Source organism: Citrus sinensis, chromosome 4 (assembly GCF_022201045.2).
Source record: "Citrus sinensis cultivar Valencia sweet orange chromosome 4, DVS_A1.0, whole genome shotgun sequence".
In the NCBI taxonomy this organism is placed as follows: Eukaryota; Viridiplantae; Streptophyta; class Magnoliopsida; order Sapindales; family Rutaceae; genus Citrus; species Citrus sinensis.
In genome coordinates this window covers 3,256,494-3,274,951 of record NC_068559.1, presented here as the reverse complement: position 1 = coordinate 3,274,951, position 18,458 = coordinate 3,256,494, and the positions used below count along the sequence as shown (strand labels likewise).

Sequence of the window (18,458 nt, the reverse complement as noted above, 5' to 3'; positions counted from 1 at the left end):
ATGGCGATGAGGGAGCTTGATAGTCTAAAAATTAGCTTCGAAATTGAAAAAAAGTTACCACCCACATGTAACACAAGACTACTATAAAAAAAGTTACCTTCCCTCAAATTTGGAAAAGGGAGGTGAGACCAAATGAAGAGGTGGTTCTTGATATATCTAAATCTATAGAGTTCATCTATTCTACTAATATATATGTATACTCTTTATAGTAGTCTTGTGTTATAATGATCTAAAATGAATAAATCAAAAATTTTTGACTGGATGTATTATAAGATAGGTTATGGTTATGTTGGAACTAATTTACAGTAGAGTACGAATTTCAGCCACACACGCAAAGTGATAAGTGATAAAAAAACTCATTATAATTTTAATCTTATGGTTACGAAGGAGTGTTCTATCTTAAAACGATTCTAACATAGCCGAACCCTATAAGATATATGCAACTTGGGGCATTCCTGGAGAGGGGTTTGAATTGGGTTAGTGTAGTTAGATTTGAGTGTGTAATATGCAATTTCATGCTGATAAATATGTTAAAAAGAAAAAAGAAAAAAGAAAAAGAAAAAGAAAAAAAAAGAAAAATTTCTTATCAATATGTGTTGATACTGAAATCTGGTCGTCCTTTACTTTGCCCGGCCAAATTATCTCAACAACGTTTATACTGACAATGACTGAAATAGTGCACTCCCAACGCCTTCTCAATTACACGAACCCCAGAGACTCAAATCAACCACCCTCTTCCTTCGTGACCTACGCTCATAGAAACAAATCAGAGGTGCCGGTGATTTTTCCGGCGAAAATCATCCGATACTTAAGTCAGTATGCAGGGTTTTCGGGAAAAATATATAGTTTAGGCTTATGCAAACTAATAACCGTTGAATCAAAGAAAAACACCTTAGAGGCTTTTAATGAGGTTGAATTCTCATAACAATTTGTCAGAGTTTTCCCCCCTCCTTTTTTTGGTATCCCCTTCTCAATCTATTTTCCCAACTTTTATAGGCAATCACTCCGTATTCCTAGAACATTTCTCACGTCTGTCATACTCGGGGGATCAAGAGCCCTAACGAGTCTCAACAATCAAACGTGGGCGTCGTGTTCTCCCTATTGATTTGGGACATGGCGAATCGTGTCCCTCTTTTTAAATAACAAGTTTCTGGTCGATACGAGTTTTTGATCGGTCGTTACGTGCTTCATGGAGAAGACGTCACCAGAAATCTATTCACACCATTCAGCCGACCAGATTGGCCCCGGCTAGGAAATGGGGATATGCTCGACAGGCGCTTTTTTATTACCCAACTGTATATAAAAGATATTTGTTTACCCGTGATAAAGAATTATGACGTATAAAAGTTATGCTGACGTGTTCAGCCGGACCCGCGTTTTTCTCGCGAACCGAAACAAGAAGCAAGAGATTTCTCCTTTTTTACCCCGTAAAGCCTGGATAAAGCGGAGTAACAACAGAAATGGTGACGCTTCCGTACGCTCAAGTGGATTCTTGCCTGAGAGCATTGGCCGGCCAGGCCGAGGGTTTCGGTCGGTTCGCCATCGGTGGGCTTCACGGCCTGGTCTACTTCGTCACCAATTTATCCGGTTCTCTCTCTCTCTCTCGCACTCTTACACGTGTCATTCTCATCTCAGTGTGTCCATTTTGCAGATCTGTTATTCAGTCGCTTTTCCAATTTAGATTTTTCTGTAGTTCGGATTTGGATTGTTCATGTATTAATATTTTACTTTATTAAGTGATTATGATTTTCAATTATGCGTTTTAGAAATTTAGAGAAGCATTGGAATTTTTTTTTTTAATCAAATCCTTTTTTTAATTAATTTTTTTTATACTGTTGCTCAAAGTTTGTAAATGGGTTGATTTGGACTTTAGTATATTTGGAACTCCAATTTAAACATTTACTGCGTGAATACTTGAAAAGCAGTGTTTTTGATGTTTTGTATCAAGTGATTGTGTTAGAATATACGTGTTGGATTGTCTGTGACTGTGTATGTGCCTGTTTATAGATGATGGTCCGGGATCGCTTCGTGAGGGATGCCGGAGAAAAGAACCGTTATGGATTGTTTTTGAAGTTTCGGGTACTATTCATCTTTCATCTTACTTGAGTGTGTCGTCTTATAAGACGATTGATGGCCGCGGGCAGAGGATTAAACTCACGGGGAAGGGGTTAAGATTGAAGGAATGTGAACATGTTATTATATGCAATCTTGAGTTTGAAGGTGGTAGAGGACATGATGTTGATGGCATTCAAATTAAGCCGAATTCTAGGCACATATGGATAGATCGGTGCAGCCTTCGTGATTATGATGATGGACTTATTGACATTACCAGGCAAAGCACAGATATTACTGTTTCTAGGTTAGTCCCCGCTCATTGGCTAATGAGAGTTAATAGTGTGATTAATACTGGTTCCTGAATCCTGACCAGTTATTTTGACTTTGGCGTGCTAGATGTTACTTCACACAACATGACAAGACAATGCTTATTGGAGCAGACCCTTCTCATGTCGGAGATAGATGCATCCGAGTTACCATTCACCATTGTCTTTTTGATGGGACACGCCAAAGACATCCACGCCTTAGATTTGGGAAGGTTCACCTGTACAATAATTACACTAGGAACTGGGGCATTTATGCTGTTTGTGCAAGTGTGGAATCCCAGGTAAATAATCCACCCGGGTTTTTAAGAAAGCATATGCAATGTTATTAATCTAGAATGCTATTTTGCTCTTAGTTAATATCAAAATTATAATCTTAAATTTTTTGTCACTTCTTTGTTTACCAGATATACTCCCAATGCAATATATATGAAGCAGGACAAAAGAAAAGGACTTTTGAATATTATACAGAGAAGGTTAAATTCACATTCTTTTACCTTATTTGTTATGTTCTTTGTAAACATTTTAGGTCTCTGTGTGTGAACATATTGAGCACTAACTGAGGATAGTGATGCAGACAAATTGCAGATTTAGCATCTCAATTATTCTACCTGATGAACTCAACCAGTTTATTAAAGTTTCATATCTCACTTTGACTTTATGGTGAAGGATTAGCATATGTTTCTTCGTTATTAATGGCATAAGGAGTTGGGTAGCAAATTTGAGTCAAATGGTAACTAAGCATTTTGTTTCAAGTTCAAGCTTAAATTTCTACTAGCTGCTGTATTATGCAATAGCATTCCTAGAAGCAACAAGAAAGGAAGTTGTTTGATTGTATTAAACTGGTTTGATTGGCCAAACTATCCGACTGTTTTACTATCTTTTCTGATACTGACTAAACATAATCCATGAGATAAAAAATATGCAAATTTTAGTACAATTGAGGAGGTGTTATTACCAGCAGTCCAGTATACCATATGACTGTAGAAGTACCACTAAGTAGTGTCTCTGTAGGGATAGGTTTAATGAGTTTGTTTCTCAACTGAACATTTACCTCATTTTGCAATATATCTCTGTAGATGCAATCCATAAGTTCTTTATAGTATCAGCATGCAGATAATTGAAGCAGAACCTGTAATATTCCCTTTAAATCAGAAGTGCAATGGATAGTGATCAATGATGAATGTGTCCTTACACATCAAGAGCACCAGTTGTGTTAGCGTACTATCACATGGAAGGTGCCATCACTTGCAGGAGATCTTACTCTTGTTGCGGTACCTGAAATTTAACAATTTTGTCCGTTACTGTCTGCTTTCATCTTCTGTGAAAGCTTACAATAAACAGAGGGAAAAAAATTGTTATCTTAATGAAACATGAATCCTGTGCTTCATGTATACTTCATACGTGGGTAGTACTCCTATCGGAATAGACTAAGAACATATTGTATTATGGTCTTTTGTAATTCTTGTCTACATCTTTTATTAAATGTTCTTAAAAAACTCAAGACATTCCTGTTTATAGTTGTTGCTGAAAATAATTGTTTTACCCCACTGGAAGTGACTTGATTTGTTCGAACTGCTGCCTTTGGGATGTATTTGTAGGCAGCGGACAAGCTTGAGGCAAAGTCTGGCTTGATACGATCAGAAGGAGACATATTCCTGAAAGGAGCACAAGCACAATTATTGACAGGGGTAGGGGAAGAATGTGTATTCCATCCGAGTGAATACTATCCAACGTGGACTATGGAAGCACCCTCAGACTCTCTTAAACAAATTCTTCAAATCTGTACAGGCTGGCAATCGATTCCTAGACCAGCAGATGTGATGATAGCTAATTAGCTTTTCAATATCTTCATTGTGCCCACTGCATGCATGATGATATATATATGTCCTGCTTTGTTGCTTTTATTTTTCTCTCAGTAGAAGGGGAGAAAAAAAAAAAAGATATTGAACTTCCAAGGGTTATAATTGGCTGCCTCTTTTGGTTAAAATAATATCTTCCGTTGGCCACAACTCCAAATATGAAATTACTGGGTTGCTTTGGGAATTAGATTAAATTCTTTGTCATGTTCAGAATTTTTCTTTCTTCTCTCTGTTTCTGAGATTTTAAATGAGTCCTATTATAGTTTTCTTTAAAGTACCTAAGTCACACATAAAGTTTTGAGAAACTGGTTCCTTTGCCAAATACTTTTAACAACTTGAAAGAACTGAAAACGCTAGTATCAATTATAACATTCACTTATATTGGCCCGAGAGCTTACATTTTTGATATCATGTGCACCAACTGTTTACTTTTGATGGGGTATGCATCCTTTTGGGCTGCGTGGTGAAGATATTGAAGAAAAACTACCTAAAATGGAAGAACTATGAAACAGGTCTGACAATTGATTTTCTAAGTCATCAGGTCCAAATCTCACCAACAATTCCAAAAATTTTTCCCCACTTAGTATCACCCGATATTCATCATAGAATTCTCTATATGCTGGTGCAAGTTTCTTTGCTATTGAGGCTTTCAATTCATCTCTTAGTTTCCTATTTGGTACAATCCATGATGTTTGTTTCACATATGCTTCTTCAAAAGCTGCACTGAACCTCCGGAAACAGTCCTTTGCCACTTCAGGTGGTACAGGTGAAGAACTTCTCTCTGGCAAAGATGAGAAGACTTTGTTCCAAGCCATGGTTTCGTAGTTCAAAGCATATTGTTTGAGCTTCTTGGCATGCGTACAAAGCCAGTCATCACCAAGAAGGTGCTTCAGGACAGATGTTCGAACCTTCTCGATGATGAACTGAAGATTGTTGGCTAGGAAGAGATATGACAAAGCTACATCTTTGTATAGTGCTGCTTTTCTATCAAGCTTGCACAAAAGAACCAGTATGAGCCAAGCTAGGTGGAGTGAGACTGCTGATCCTCGACTGTTGTGGGAGGATGGACTCTCAAAATAAGATTCTGGAAATGATGAAGTGCATGGCGGGGGATGATCAGCCACAATGTCAGCAAGAATGTTACCATGTTCTCCCAGTGAAGTTATGTAACTCATGACTGATCGAGTTAACTGGTGAATCCCTCCACCAACAGCTTGTGTTTTTGAAGAATCCTTGTGAAGTGTTGATTCGAAGTCAGATATAATAGCTCGAACAGAGTCTCCGAGCTTGTGCATTGATGACAGAGCTTGCAATTTAACGGCTGAGGTTGCTTCAGAGTTGAATATCAATTCTATCTCTGGAAAGAGTACATTAAGCATATTGTGAAGTTCCATCAGCTGGAAAATTCTTTCTGCCGATTTCTTGCTCTTTGCAACTAGTTCAGGAAATTTGAATAGATTTAATGCTTCTTCTTGGGTTATATCACAGAAGCAAGCCTCTCTGATTTTGTCAGATGCTGAAAAGACATGATCACAGAAAAATTTTTCTCCGCTGAAGAGTGTTTTGACTGCAATCTTCACTGCAGTCAGCCAGTTTTTGATCATATGTTCTAATGCTTCCCAGTTCATTTTCTGAACATGAGAAGCCTTGAAATGCTCAATTCCCAGCTGATGCAGCCCTTCATCAACAATTGATTTCCTTGCCAGTTTATAAATCTTTATACACTCCTTGCCATAGCCACAACCAATCATAACGTCAGCAATTGCCTTTAAATCCGCCATTGCAAGCTGTGAAATTCTCCCCATCTCAGTCAATGTCTCACCAGTTCTTCTCAACTCATCATCATCTACTGATCCGTTCTCATCCTCATCGCCCACATAGCTTGATGACCCGTCTGAGGATCGCCCTAATGAAATTGAATCAGCGTCAAGTTCATCTCGATATCTTGACAATGTCTGATAAAACTCATGCTCAAGCCTTTTCATGGCAGTTTGCATGAGGTTTTGTGCAAGCACAAGCTTGTCAGAAGTTGAATGCTCAGAGACTGAATAATGCATGGCACAGCGCAAGTCCTTGACACATTTCAAGAACTCTTTGGCCTCTTTTCTGTTGTGGAGAAACAAAGAGGTGAGTTTGGTGATTGAGGGAGAGTTCATATCCCATTTTTTGATCATTGTCGCTGCATTTGCTATGTTCTCTTCCACCATTGCTTCAGAGAATGTGTGTGAGAATGCGGGAGAGGAAGGAGTTGATGGTGTACGGGGGCTTGAAAATGAAGACAAAGAAGAGAGCGTTTTATGAGATGAGAAGAAGTGAATTGACATTCCTTTCCCTGGCATGTTTTATTTGATTAATGAGACAAAGAGAATTGCAAAATGCAGAGTGCAACGCAGGTTAGTTGTTTCATGGTTTTGTTTTGCTTGTGCTTTGATGGGGGTTTTATAGAGAAAGCCACCGAGTTTTCAGTTAAAGAAGATGGGCTTTTTTTTTTTTGGTCTTCTTTTCTGGATAAATGTTATTTTCCATTTTTCCTGTATGAGAAAAAAAGAATAAGAAAAATCAAAGGTTTATATGGGTTGACAGACCAAAAATGTAAAAAATTACGTTTAAATGTGTTGCTGAACCAAGAAGAATCATTGACTGACCAAACTTTATCTGTGACTGCCCGTTTACAAGACATGTAAATTCCATAAGGATACAGAATTATGCTATGCAACCACTCAGGTCTTGTTTAAAATTGATATGCCGTAATTTTTAAGTTACAGTTGCTGTAAAAAAAAATTATAATTATGAAATAAAAATTAATAATATGTAATAATATAAATTATAAATTATAATTTTGATAAAATTATTAAAGATATAATACATTTTCTAGTATACAAGTGAAAAATCATATCAACATAATTTTTAAACTACAACAATTAGTGTTTACTAAATACTTTAATGTTATATTTTTAAGTTACAATTGTCCAACCTCAATTCCAAACGCACCCTTAATGGTGTTGAATCTGTGGTTGTCATTGCGAGCAAAGTCACCCAACACTTCGTTCGCAGATCAAATCCTAAACTGTTTCAAGAATGGTAATTTCTTAATTCATATTTCCCAAGCAAGGTCTGTTTCGGAAACGACCTGGAAAGAATGTGTTAGACATAAAAGCCGGCCTGTCACTTTCAGCAAGTCTTCCCTTCTGGTATTTCTAAACTAATCCAGTGACTTGACCCGCCAAAATTAATCACGCAGAACTATTAAACTTCTAGTTTTTATTTGCCTTCATTGTCAACGATCGAAATGTTATATTTCTTTCCTGGCAAATTCGGTTGAATTTTGGTGTCTTTTTGTGCAAGATTAGGCGTATGTTTAGAGAGGGAGGGCGATTCCGTTTCTTGACATTTTTAAAACTAAAATTTGAAGTTTATGACAAAAATTAAATGAGGTGTAATGAAAAAGTGCGAACTTGTAACGGAAAGTGGAATTTATAATGATCAAGGTTTTGAACAAATAGTAATTTGACTGGGGGTGGCATTTGTATTTGTTCTTTCGATACCTTTTGAGATAAGATAATTGATCAAAATAAAAAATTATATGTTAATGTCTGTTTAGTATAATTTATCTAATGGTTATAAATATTTATTTAATATCATAAGTTTTTTTTAAATATTTTGTTATTGTTTCGTTGTTTTTTGGGGTCCAACTATGTTGCAACAGTGGTACTGTACCACTGTTGCTTTCAGCCATTAGATCTTGCTAATACAAGTATACAACTATAGATCCAATAGCCGGTTGCAACTGTGGTACCATACCACTGTTGCAACATAGTTTTGCCCTGTTTTTTGAGTGGACATTTTGAAAATTAAATAAATTATTTTATCTCTATTAGAAAAAAAGTTCAAATTTTAGGATTTTGATAGTACAATTTGAATTTTTTTAAATATTAAAATAGTTAAAATATATTTTACTTATTTGACAATCTTGTTTCATTCCTTTCATAATATAACTTTAAAAAATTCTCTATTAAAATAATTTTAAATTTTTGATAAAAACTCCCATTGACAACTAAACAATTAATTTTTTTTGGGTGAAATCTTCACTTTTAAAAACTCTTCTAATAAAAACTCTATTTAGATAAACTTTATTTAAAAAGTTATACCAAATCGAGTCTCAGCTCAAAGAAGAAAGCAAATCCTATGGTTGTTTATATTACAACCATAATAACTTCAAATTTAATTCAAAATGAAAACTATGATTTTAAACATATTCGTTCTCTAACTAATTGGGATTCTGTCCCGTGGTTGAGAGTGACAAAATCAACTATGACTTCAAACTGATGTCAGCCTGAAACATCAATGCATGATGAGCTAATAGGGAGGATTAGGGTTTGTCTCCTTGACGTTGTCAATTTGCATTATCGATATTCTTTTATTTCTTCTGTTATCATTGTTTCATTTTTCTCATTTCATAGTTGCAATTGTCGCGTCAATAATTTGATGTTTAGTCTGTACAAGCTTACAAAAATTTCCAATTAAAAAATTTAGAGGCTGATATGCTCTAGTATCTAACTTTGACCAATAAGCTAAATAATCTGTTAAAAAATAATGAAACGGTTTATCTGTGATGATAAGAATGTTGATCTGGTCTAGATAAGGGTATGTAACTATGCAACTCATAGAAATATTGGCAATACTTTGATGGAGACAAATACGAACGAGTCTATTATATTCGAGATTCTTTGAAAATTATGAGTCCATAATCTGTTGTTATGAAAAATCTGTGAAGTTTACAAAGTCTGAAACTTCAATATAAAATCTGTAATTTGCCACGAAGGGGCTTGGCGGATGTATTGCGAAGCATTAAACTATTTGGTATAACTTTTCAGTTTTCTCCACTCTTACCTTATTCTTACAAAAAAGAAATAAAAAATAACACTGGAACTGAAACAATGACTTGAAAATAATATAAAATTTAGAATTTGATACGTATAACAGCGAATCACATCTTATATGCACATATATATTCTTTTATTAAAAAAGAAGTAATCTTTTTCTTAAAAAAATACCAATACCTAATTTGTAGAATAAATATTGAATTTTTTTTTTGTTTGAACCACGAGGTGATCTTGAGTGGGCCTCAACTGTGGGAGGCATCTTTAAGTTCGTACCACAACCCAGACTAATCACCGCTCGCACCGGATCGGCCTGTAAAGGGTAAGTGCTGGCCAAAGTGGTGACTCCATACGAAAGCAGGGCTTGAACCCCTAACCTCTCTTAAGGAGTGAGAGCGCCGAACCACTCACATCAACCAATTTTGGTTAATAAATATTGAACTTTTATAAGTTGTTTGTTGCGGTATTATTGAAATTAAAAGATTAAGAAGCTTTTTACAGTTTCAACCGTATTAATTTAGCATAAATCTTCCGAAAAACTAGGATAATAATACTCTAAAACGAGCACGATTTAGCATGATTAAATATACATCCATTGCTTTTGTTTTAATTTAATCACAAATTGCATGTTATGTTAGTGATTGCTTTGATGTGGAACCGACCGTGTTCTACTGTTCTTACCAAGTGAAATCATAGCCAATATCATAAATATTTCTTCAAACTACTGCAATCCCACTAACATTCATTAAAAGTTGATGCATACACACTATAAATTCGAGCTACATCTTTTAGATAACCCCTCCACTATCAAATTTGACATGTCCTAATTGACGGGTAATAGAATTTTCTATACAGATCAACTTTTATGATTTAAGAGAGGCTCAAGATTACTTAAAATCAGTATTAGAGGGTCCAAAATTTTTCAGTAATCTAATAGAAGATTGAAAAAACTAATTGTCTCAACTCTCCAACCCAAGACGTTATACGTGAGAAGGAGATTGTTAAAATTTTCCCATATCAATTAGTTTATGGAAAACCTCACTCCATCTAATTTTTAGGATTGAAAGAAGCCCAAGATCACCTAAAATATTACATGTCTTTATAGGTAACTATTTTTTTTTTTTTAAATTGTTTACTCATAATGTTAACCGTTCAGCACTTCGGTTCCCTTAACACCAAGTTAACCCTCAAGACATGGTAGCCTTTTGTGTTAAGCTCGAGTTAAAATCTTAACAAGAATTTGAAGAACTCATTACCCTTTCTTCTTACTTGCTTTCACCTTTGTAATCTGAACAAAAATCCCATTAAAAGAATCAAATTAACTTAACACTTGTATCACGTTGTTTCATAGACCTACAGAAAAACTAGTCATAACTATTTTCTTTCTTTCTTTTTTTTTTTTTTGGATAGAGATAACTATTTTCTAATATCAAATAAAATTGATGAAATGACTATCAAGATTCATCACGTACATTGACCACTTTTTGCAGATTTTAATCGATGCTTTTAATTCTTGCTTATTTCAGGGTTGAAACAGGTGGCCGATAAAAAAATCACTCACCCAAAACTACTTAACAATATCAAAAATATTTTGCATCCGGAAATGTATTCTGAACAATCTTTCACTCTGTATATAATGGCCTAGAAAAAAAACTTAAGAAATCAGATTTTATTATGCATACCCTTCCAAACGGAAATAAAAAAATTCTCACATAAAATCTCCTACGAACATATTCACGTGTTTCCTTGTTTAACCGACCTTTCACTTTCTTATAACTTGAGCACCAAACAAATCCAGAAAAAGTATTCACATAAAATTTGCATGAACATGTCCCTTTTTTTTTTTCCGGAGTGAAAAAATATACATATTTTAAGATCATGGTTACTTATTCCTGATTTTGTTGTGCAGTTGGCCCATCGTTGGATTAGAAGCAATGAAATATAGTGGCATGAAGCAATACACCATCTCATAGTTAGCAAGTTAATTTATAAAAAAAAAAAAAAGAGTAATGAGGTGAAAACTCTTGATTAGCAAGAGCAACAACAAACTAATAACAACGGCTATTTATTTAAAATCTGAGAGTTAAAAAATATTGAAAAAACCTGAGATTCATAATTTCCGGAAACTATTAGTGCTGGATTAATGAAATGGTACAGTGCGTGTTTTAGTATTTAAGTATTTCACCTTCAACCTCAAAAGATTTCACAAACAAACTCGTGTTTCTTCCATTTTTCCAAAAGGAAATACGATGTCTTAGGGTTATTGTAGCCCACAGCTGGGAACTGTCATTTGGCTAAATAGTCGATAAAGATCAATAAAATCCGATCATTTGAACGTATCTAAGTTGTAGAGTAGGGATATTGTAGTCACAACCGATAAAATGATTTGAGCTATTTATTGTTACTTTTTTTAATCTATATTTTGCAATGTTTTGATGTATTTTTTTTTTCCTATTTGCAACAATAATGATTTTAAAGACAAAAGAAATGAAATTGAACTAGATTATTATTCTACAAAAGGAAGAAAAAGAGGTCAACGGATGAAGAAGATTAATATCATTCGCTCTGCATTTACTGCCCCGCCGTGTTTCTTGAATCATCCTAAATGGCTCAATTGTGAGACCACGCAAGCTCACCTTTGACTTTAGTTTGCTCGTTTAATGTGAGTTGAAAATTTAAAGTGCTGAAGCTTTAGAAATCAGAACCAGGGGGGATGATCTTCTCAGTCATCACATACTAAAAATATTTTAAAATATATATATCTGTGAAGAGTTGTGTCTTATTTACTAGATGATTAAATCACGTCTCTTGTAAGTTATAATTACACATAAGTTTGATCATGCTAGTTCACATGTGTGATGTTAATGGTTTCAAAATGGGTAGTGCACAATTTTCAATTTTATTTTTGGACAGTTTTCGGACCCATTTGTATATCTAGAAATTTATTCAAAATTGTCAAACCATTAACTAATTGCAGTAGGAAGTTTATTAATGAAATGCCTTTATTATACATGCTCTTTAGTCATGCATTCCAAAATCATGTGGCTGAAAATAGAAATAGACTTCAAAGAAATTCGGTCTAAAAAACTGTACATTGTTTTATTTATTTATTTATTTATTTATTGTAAATATATAAAAGTCAGCAATAAAATGATATTGGAGGTAGGTGTTGAATATGACTTGGTAGAAAATCACAAGTCTTGTAGTTCAAATGGGACACAAAATCATGGGTAGCCGCTATTTACAATCAAAATTCTATTCTTTGAAGATACAAATCACGACTTCATTTTGGTCTAAATCTAAATTTGGGACCAAAATTAGCCACTGCAGTAATTGCAAGCAACTATTTCAGACCATGGTATAAAATAAATAATTATGAAGTATTTCAACTGGGATCATGAAAATTCTTTTTCGTCTATTTCAATAATTATCCTATTGTAGACAAAAGATTATGAACCTGTTTGGGTTAGCATTTGCTTTTGCTTCTACTTAAAAGTAGAAGATAAGTAAAAGTTATTACTTATTTTTGCTGTTTGGATGACCATAGTAAAAAAAACTTTTTTTTTTTTAATAAGAAGCTCTTTTTGAAGTGTTTGGATGCCCATCTAAAAAAGACTTTTTAATCATTATAAAGTTATTAATACTTTTAAATATTTGAGTCTAACAAATACTTATTAAATTTAAAAGTCAATGACAAATAAAATAATTATTTAATCAATCTAGTTAGATTTTTACAAATTAAAGTACTTTTTTCTTTATAAAAAAAAAAGATGAACAAAAATAATTAGATTAAATTTATCTAAGCATAAATTCCCTCACAATATTTTCACGAACTACTCCCATTTCACTTGCTTCATTTTCATCAACATTAATGTTAGTTGATGATTCTTCCTTTTAACAACTAGATGAAAGTACTTAATTTTTTATGATAGTAAAAATATTGAGAACCAGTCTTGATAAGCAAATAAAATAAATAATTATGAAGTATTGGTTCTACCTTTTAACAGATACTCTGATAGTTGGTTTAACGACTAATGGGTTGACAGAAATAATAATATTGATCCAGAAATGGTTGATTAATCTTAATATTTAGTCAGATTAGTTTGGATCCCATGCTTGATCTTCAAGCTATCTCAAAGTCCGGCAAATGCTTCAAATAAATTATAAAATCAAATTCAAAGAAGTTTTCATTTTTGTCGTTAGGACTCGGTCCAGAGGATTTGGAAACCACAGATCCAATTCGTATAAGAATTTGAAAAATAATACAATATTAATTAAAGATAGATAGGCAAACCATTTCTTTAACAAATTTCTTTTCTTTTTTTTTTAAAAAAGGACCATGTAGAATAATTTGAATTAGTCAAGATAATATAGGATGAATGATTTTAGGGAAATTATTATGGTACCACTTTTTTTTGCCTTATATTCATCTAACCACCACAAAAATCTACCATGTTCTCTACACAACATTTCTTTCGAAATTTGTATCAATTAACCACTTTTGCACTAACATCATTAAATAATTTAAATGAAATGTCAATTTTACTTCTAAATAAATTAAAAGATCATTTTATCCTGTAAAAGCTTTGAAAATAAAAATATATATAATTATAAAAATACCCCTACATTTAATAAAGAAATAAATCCAAAAATTAGAATTTTTATTTTTTAAAAAATTATTTTAATAAACAATTATAATTATAAAAATAATTTCAAAATTTTGGAATTTAATAAAAATCCCCTAAATTATTAAAATTTTGGGATTTATTTTTAATAAATAAATGCAGTTATTTTTATTAAAATTTTACAAAATTATAAAATTTTAATAAAAATAATTATTAAAATTTTGCAAAATCTAAATTTAATAAAAATCAACTGAGCACCTCTATTTTGGATTTATTTTTTTTAAATTTAGGGGTATTTTTTAAAATTTTCAAAGCTTTTTAAAAGATGAAATGGCCGTTTAATTTATTTAGGAGTAAAATTATCATTTCGTTTAAATTATTTAATGGTGTTAGTGCAAAAGTGGCTAATTGATGCAAATTTTTTAAAAAAAAATGGTGTAGAGAACATGTTAGAATTTTGTGGTGGTTGGATGAATATAAGGCACAAAAAATATGGTGCAATGATAATTTCCCATGATTTTAATTAAACTAATACTGAGTGCTTATGTAATGGTTAAGTAGATGTAATGCTATAATTTTTTTTTATATTTATTAAATATATACACACGCACACTACAAGAAATTTGAACCCAAGACTTAAATCTTAGTAAGGCTGTGATGTAGCAAAAAGTATAATAAAAACCGGCAATAGATTGATGGGAAAAAAAAAAAAGTTTCAGTACTCTGTTTAATATAAGGTTGCCCAGAATAATGGAATAAATTAGAATTAACGTGATTCTAAGAATACATGTAAATCTAGGTTGTTAGATCTTATTAATTCCACAGAATGCCGAAAAATAGTAGAAGTTCAGAACTCATACAAAGTGTGAAACTAAAATTCAATATTAACCACACTTTGATTTTAAAGTTATGAAAGACATATATTTATAATGATTTAAACCTAAAACTCTTGCCTAAAATAGACTCCATTTTTTGATATATTATGAAATAATCAGCTTTATAAATGATTTGGTTATATTGGTTATATGTTCGATAAATTTAGATTATAATATAATCAATTATCATATAATTTAGCATGTATATTTAGAAAAAAAAATCAATTATAAAAGGAAACAAGTACGTTGAAATGACAAAATGGACAAATGTTAATATTTGGTCATAGTAAAAGTTTATTTCAATGTAAATTATTCAATAAACAATAGTATTATTTCTTTCAAATCTTCTATTTATATTTTCTATAAATCATTATCATTAAATACCAATTCAAATTGTTCTAATTTTGTTTAATAAATTGAAGTATATTTTAATAGAATAAATATTGATATCCAGAATAAAATTTTTTCTATATTTCAACATTGTCTCGGCGATGGGTTGCCGGCTTCAGAGTCGTCGAGGTTAATAGAAATATTCATCGTCTATCCACATGAAAAGATGCTATCAGAACGATAATTTCTTGATGTACTCAATAATGGCACGCACTTATGTTGGCATTGGAGGCTTGGTGGAGGAACATGAGCTTACAAAGTGTGCGGTGAAATAGTTAGGCGTCTAGCCAATGGTGGCTAATCACAGTACAAGACCACTTGAATTTTAGTGAAAACTAGATGGCTTATCTGGTTGTATTTTATGGGAATTAATTACCAAGCATGCTAAGAAATTGACCAAATATGAAAACCTAATCGCACTACAGATGAGTTTCAGACTAGGGATCCTTTCCACAATCACTGACATTCTAAAGGCAATGCACTACATTACCCAGCAAGAAATAAAACAAAGAATTTACCAACAAATGTAGATAAATAAGAACACTCAAGAACAGAAATCCTATCTTGACTGCTATTCCATCACAATCTAGCACATCTTGTTTAGGTTGAGATGCACCCTTCAAGTTTTACACACATAAGATTGAACAAAAGCAAATTTAAGTGAACAAAAATGATATTTGAAAAGGTAACAAAAGTAAAAATTTGTCAACAAAATAGGTTCGTAACTGCAAGATACCAAGATACTCCTAGAAAAAGATTCTAGCCTACACCTTAATGGCGTACTTCCTCATGGGAAAGTACATCTCCCTCTTCTTCTCCCGCTCGGTCTTCAGTGAAGCCTGGGCACAGAAAACAGAAACAATGTTTAGGAACAACCTTGCTCGTACATAGGCATGTTAAAAAACAGTAGTGGATGCATGTAATAAGCAGGGTCGGGCAAAAATGAGAAAGGTTAGCAGGATTTCAACAAGTGTTAGTATCATAAAGAAATCCTCATCTACAATTAAAAGTTTAAAACAGAAAAAACCACCCATGTAGAGACTTGAAAATACTAGATACTGAAATGATTTAATGACTCATGTACATTCATTGGTCACCAGTAATAGACCAAACCCATAAGTAGTAAATAATACAAAAACCATGAAATAGCATCAACAACACAATTTCAAAACAATACAACTAAAAAAAAAATTAAAAAATGAGTAGTAGAAACAGTACCTGGTGCTTGGTAAGCCTTCTCCTGATAGCCCGGGTCTTCTTGGGACGCAGATCAAGGGGCAAGAACTTCTTATTCTTGTATGCCTCCCTCAATGCAGCCTTCTGCTTTTGTGAAATGACAGTCAACACTTGTGCGATCGATAACCTCACCACCTTGCTGCATCCACAACACAATCCAACAAAAATTTAATGATAGTTATACCCCAACCAAAAATGGCAAGTAATGAAGAAAATATAAAATTTAGGAGAATATGAAGACATATGAGTCATCAATTGATAAAATATTCCAAAATTTCATGCTCAAGCCAAATCTTAGCTGCACATGCTTCATAAATATATCACTCTACCCAAAAAATCATGCTCAAGCATACAACTCAATTCATGTATGAACAACTACATGTTACATTGGAATAGTTTTCATCAATTTAATAAAAATAATCCTAATTTTTTTGGAAAGCAAATCAGCAAAACAATTTTTAACTTTACTCGGCTAAATCAACACTAAAGCACAACTAAGCCAACTGAAATATGAATAAAACGATAACGAAAAAATCTTTCAACCTAACAGAACTTTAAAAGCGAAAAGTAAACATTACCCAGACCTTAAAACAACACAAAAAAGCAATTCAAATGCATAAACCAACACGATCAATGTAATAAATAATCTAACTAGACAAATATACAAACAAGAACAGTGAGCGAGAGAGCGAGACAGTGAGAGAGAGAAAGTATACATCTTGGATAGCTTGTTAGGGGCACCGCCGGTGACCTTAGCAACGCGAAGGAGGGCGAGCTCAGCCTTGAGTTCCTTCAACTGGTTCAAAAGATCCACCTTCGATTTCTGCCTCAGCTCATGCACCTTGATCCTAGCTGTCATTTAATTTACCCGTTTTTATTGTTTTAGGAAAAAAAAAACCCCCCAAAACACAATTTCAAAAAACGCAACAATACAACAACCAATCGATAGTTCTTTGAGTTCGTGGCTTACCCATTGCTACGTTTGGTGTCTCTGCTCCTGCAACGGCGGCTTCCTCTGCTTATGCGTATGGTTATGAAAACCCTAAAATTGAACCAGCGGGGGATTTAGGTTTATATATAAAGCTGGGCTCAATATGGACCGGGTCCGGTTGTGCTGGTCTTTCCGGTTTAGTCTGATATGTAAATAAGTGATTCTTAAGCTTTTCTCATTACACCCCTTAATCTTCAACAACGCACCATTATTTGCTGGGTTGAATCCTGACCATGGGTCGAACCAGGCCGGGCTACTTCGGGTTTCTTTCATTGAGTTTGAATAGAGTAGAAATATTTGACCTCTCAGTGTAACTCACCATAACTCACCAGCCTCTACATTTTGATAAATATTATTTATTCTATAATTTTTAATATTGAAAAATAAAAGAATAATTAAAAATAAATATTATTTCTTCTCTCCCAATAAATTAACTTTGGGTAAGATTATTTAACGTCGGGAGAGATTATTTATATTTTAAAATATACTTTGGACACTCATATTTTCATAATTTACTATTAAGGACCCTATTTTTATTTTTTTAATTAAAAATCATAACTCAATTTACCATTAAGCACCATTCAATATTAAAAAATAAAAGAATAATTAAAAAATAAATATTTTTTCTTCTCTTCCAAGGTTTCAATAAATAAACTTCTGGTGAGACGATTTGCATTCTAAAATATATTTTAGACGCTCATATTTTCATAATTTATCATTTAAGACACTATTTTCATATTTTTTTAATTACAAGAAAGCCCATAACTCAATTTACAATTAAGGACCATTCAATATAAATAAATATAACAACAATACTACTTTCTAACACCCATTTATTGTAAAACTATTACATCTCAAACCCTATAAAACATTCTTCCTCAACATCAAATCTAATTCATCATTCAAAAGTTTATTTTAACAAATAATAGAGCAGAAATCAAAAAACAATGACTTTGGTATTGGGGGGTGGTGAAGGGAAGAAAAAGCAGTTGTCCGAAACTTAAAAAGGAAATTGTTGTTATTAAAAGAGACAACAAACTAGAATTTTATTTGAAAAAAAAAAGTAAGGAAAATTATCATGTATATATCCTATAGATACTCTGTTATCAAAAATACTACAACACTTTGAGGATGTATCAATCATCCACCATAAATTGACAAAATGTATCTGCCATCCACCAAACCGTTACTTGCCGTTTAAATAGGATAACGCCAGAGGGG

The 18,458-nt window shown here is 32.9% G+C and overlaps 3 protein-coding genes across 7 annotated transcripts; 1 reads left to right on the top strand and 2 right to left on the bottom strand.

Annotated features, from left to right (window-relative positions):
- The first annotated feature begins 666 nt into the window (after positions 1 to 666).
- Positions 667 to 4,453, top strand: LOC102617115 (probable pectate lyase 4). 5 transcript variants are annotated; one of them, XM_006485941.4, is made up of 5 exons: positions 667 to 1,587; positions 2,008 to 2,359; positions 2,452 to 2,662; positions 2,786 to 2,854; positions 3,495 to 3,894. In XM_006485941.4, exons 1-5 carry the CDS (start codon positions 1,461 to 1,463, stop codon positions 3,546 to 3,548), a joined length of 813 nt encoding a protein of 270 aa, XP_006486004.1. In that variant the 5' UTR covers positions 667 to 1,460; the 3' UTR covers positions 3,549 to 3,894. The 5 variants fall into 5 exon arrangements, with proteins under 5 accessions (XP_006486004.1, XP_024957276.1, XP_006486003.1 ...); XM_025101508.2 differs by having other exon boundaries at positions 670 to 1,587; positions 3,458 to 3,894; XM_006485940.4 differs by lacking the exon at positions 3,495 to 3,894 and adding an exon at positions 3,980 to 4,453 and having other exon boundaries at positions 671 to 1,587.
- Positions 4,454 to 4,581: 128 nt separating this feature from the next.
- Positions 4,582 to 6,803, bottom strand: LOC102618164 (exocyst complex component EXO70H1-like). The gene has a single exon (XM_006485945.4). It carries the CDS (start codon positions 6,577 to 6,579, stop codon positions 4,666 to 4,668), a length of 1,914 nt encoding a protein of 637 aa, XP_006486008.1. The 5' UTR covers positions 6,580 to 6,803; the 3' UTR covers positions 4,582 to 4,665.
- Positions 6,804 to 15,559: 8,756 nt separating this feature from the next.
- On the bottom strand, positions 15,560 to 17,382 carry LOC102618448 (60S ribosomal protein L35). Its single transcript, XM_006485946.4, has 4 exons — positions 17,217 to 17,382; positions 16,963 to 17,098; positions 16,229 to 16,385; positions 15,560 to 15,849 (listed from the first exon to the last, which is right to left on the bottom strand). The coding sequence occupies exons 1-4, from the start codon at positions 17,218 to 17,220 to the stop codon at positions 15,775 to 15,777; spliced, it is 372 nt and encodes a 123-aa protein (XP_006486009.1). The 5' UTR covers positions 17,221 to 17,382; the 3' UTR covers positions 15,560 to 15,774.
- Between the last annotated feature and the right edge of the window lie 1,076 nt (positions 17,383 to 18,458).

Bases quoted from the DNA above. Each gene is read 5' to 3' on its own strand.
- LOC102618164 (XM_006485945.4), bottom strand. From the start codon at position 6,579: ATGCCAGGGAAAGGAATGTCAATTCACTTCTTCTCATCTCATAAAACG.
- LOC102618448 (XM_006485946.4), bottom strand. The intron at 16,386-16,962 runs GTATACTTTCTC...TTGTGGATGCAG, and splicing joins CCTAACAAGCTATCCAAGAT to CAAGGTGGTGAGGTTATCGA. The intron at 15,850-16,228 runs GTACTGTTTCTA...TTCTGTGCCCAG, and splicing joins GAAGGCTTACCAAGCACCAG to GCTTCACTGAAGACCGAGCG.
- LOC102617115 (XM_006485940.4), top strand. From the start codon at position 1,461: ATGGTGACGCTTCCGTACGCTCAAGTGGATTCTTGCCTGAGAGCATTG. The intron at 2,360-2,451 runs GTTAGTCCCCGC...TTGGCGTGCTAG, and splicing joins ACAGATATTACTGTTTCTAG to ATGTTACTTCACACAACATG. The intron at 2,855-3,979 runs GTTAAATTCACA...ATGTATTTGTAG, and splicing joins TTGAATATTATACAGAGAAG to GCAGCGGACAAGCTTGAGGC.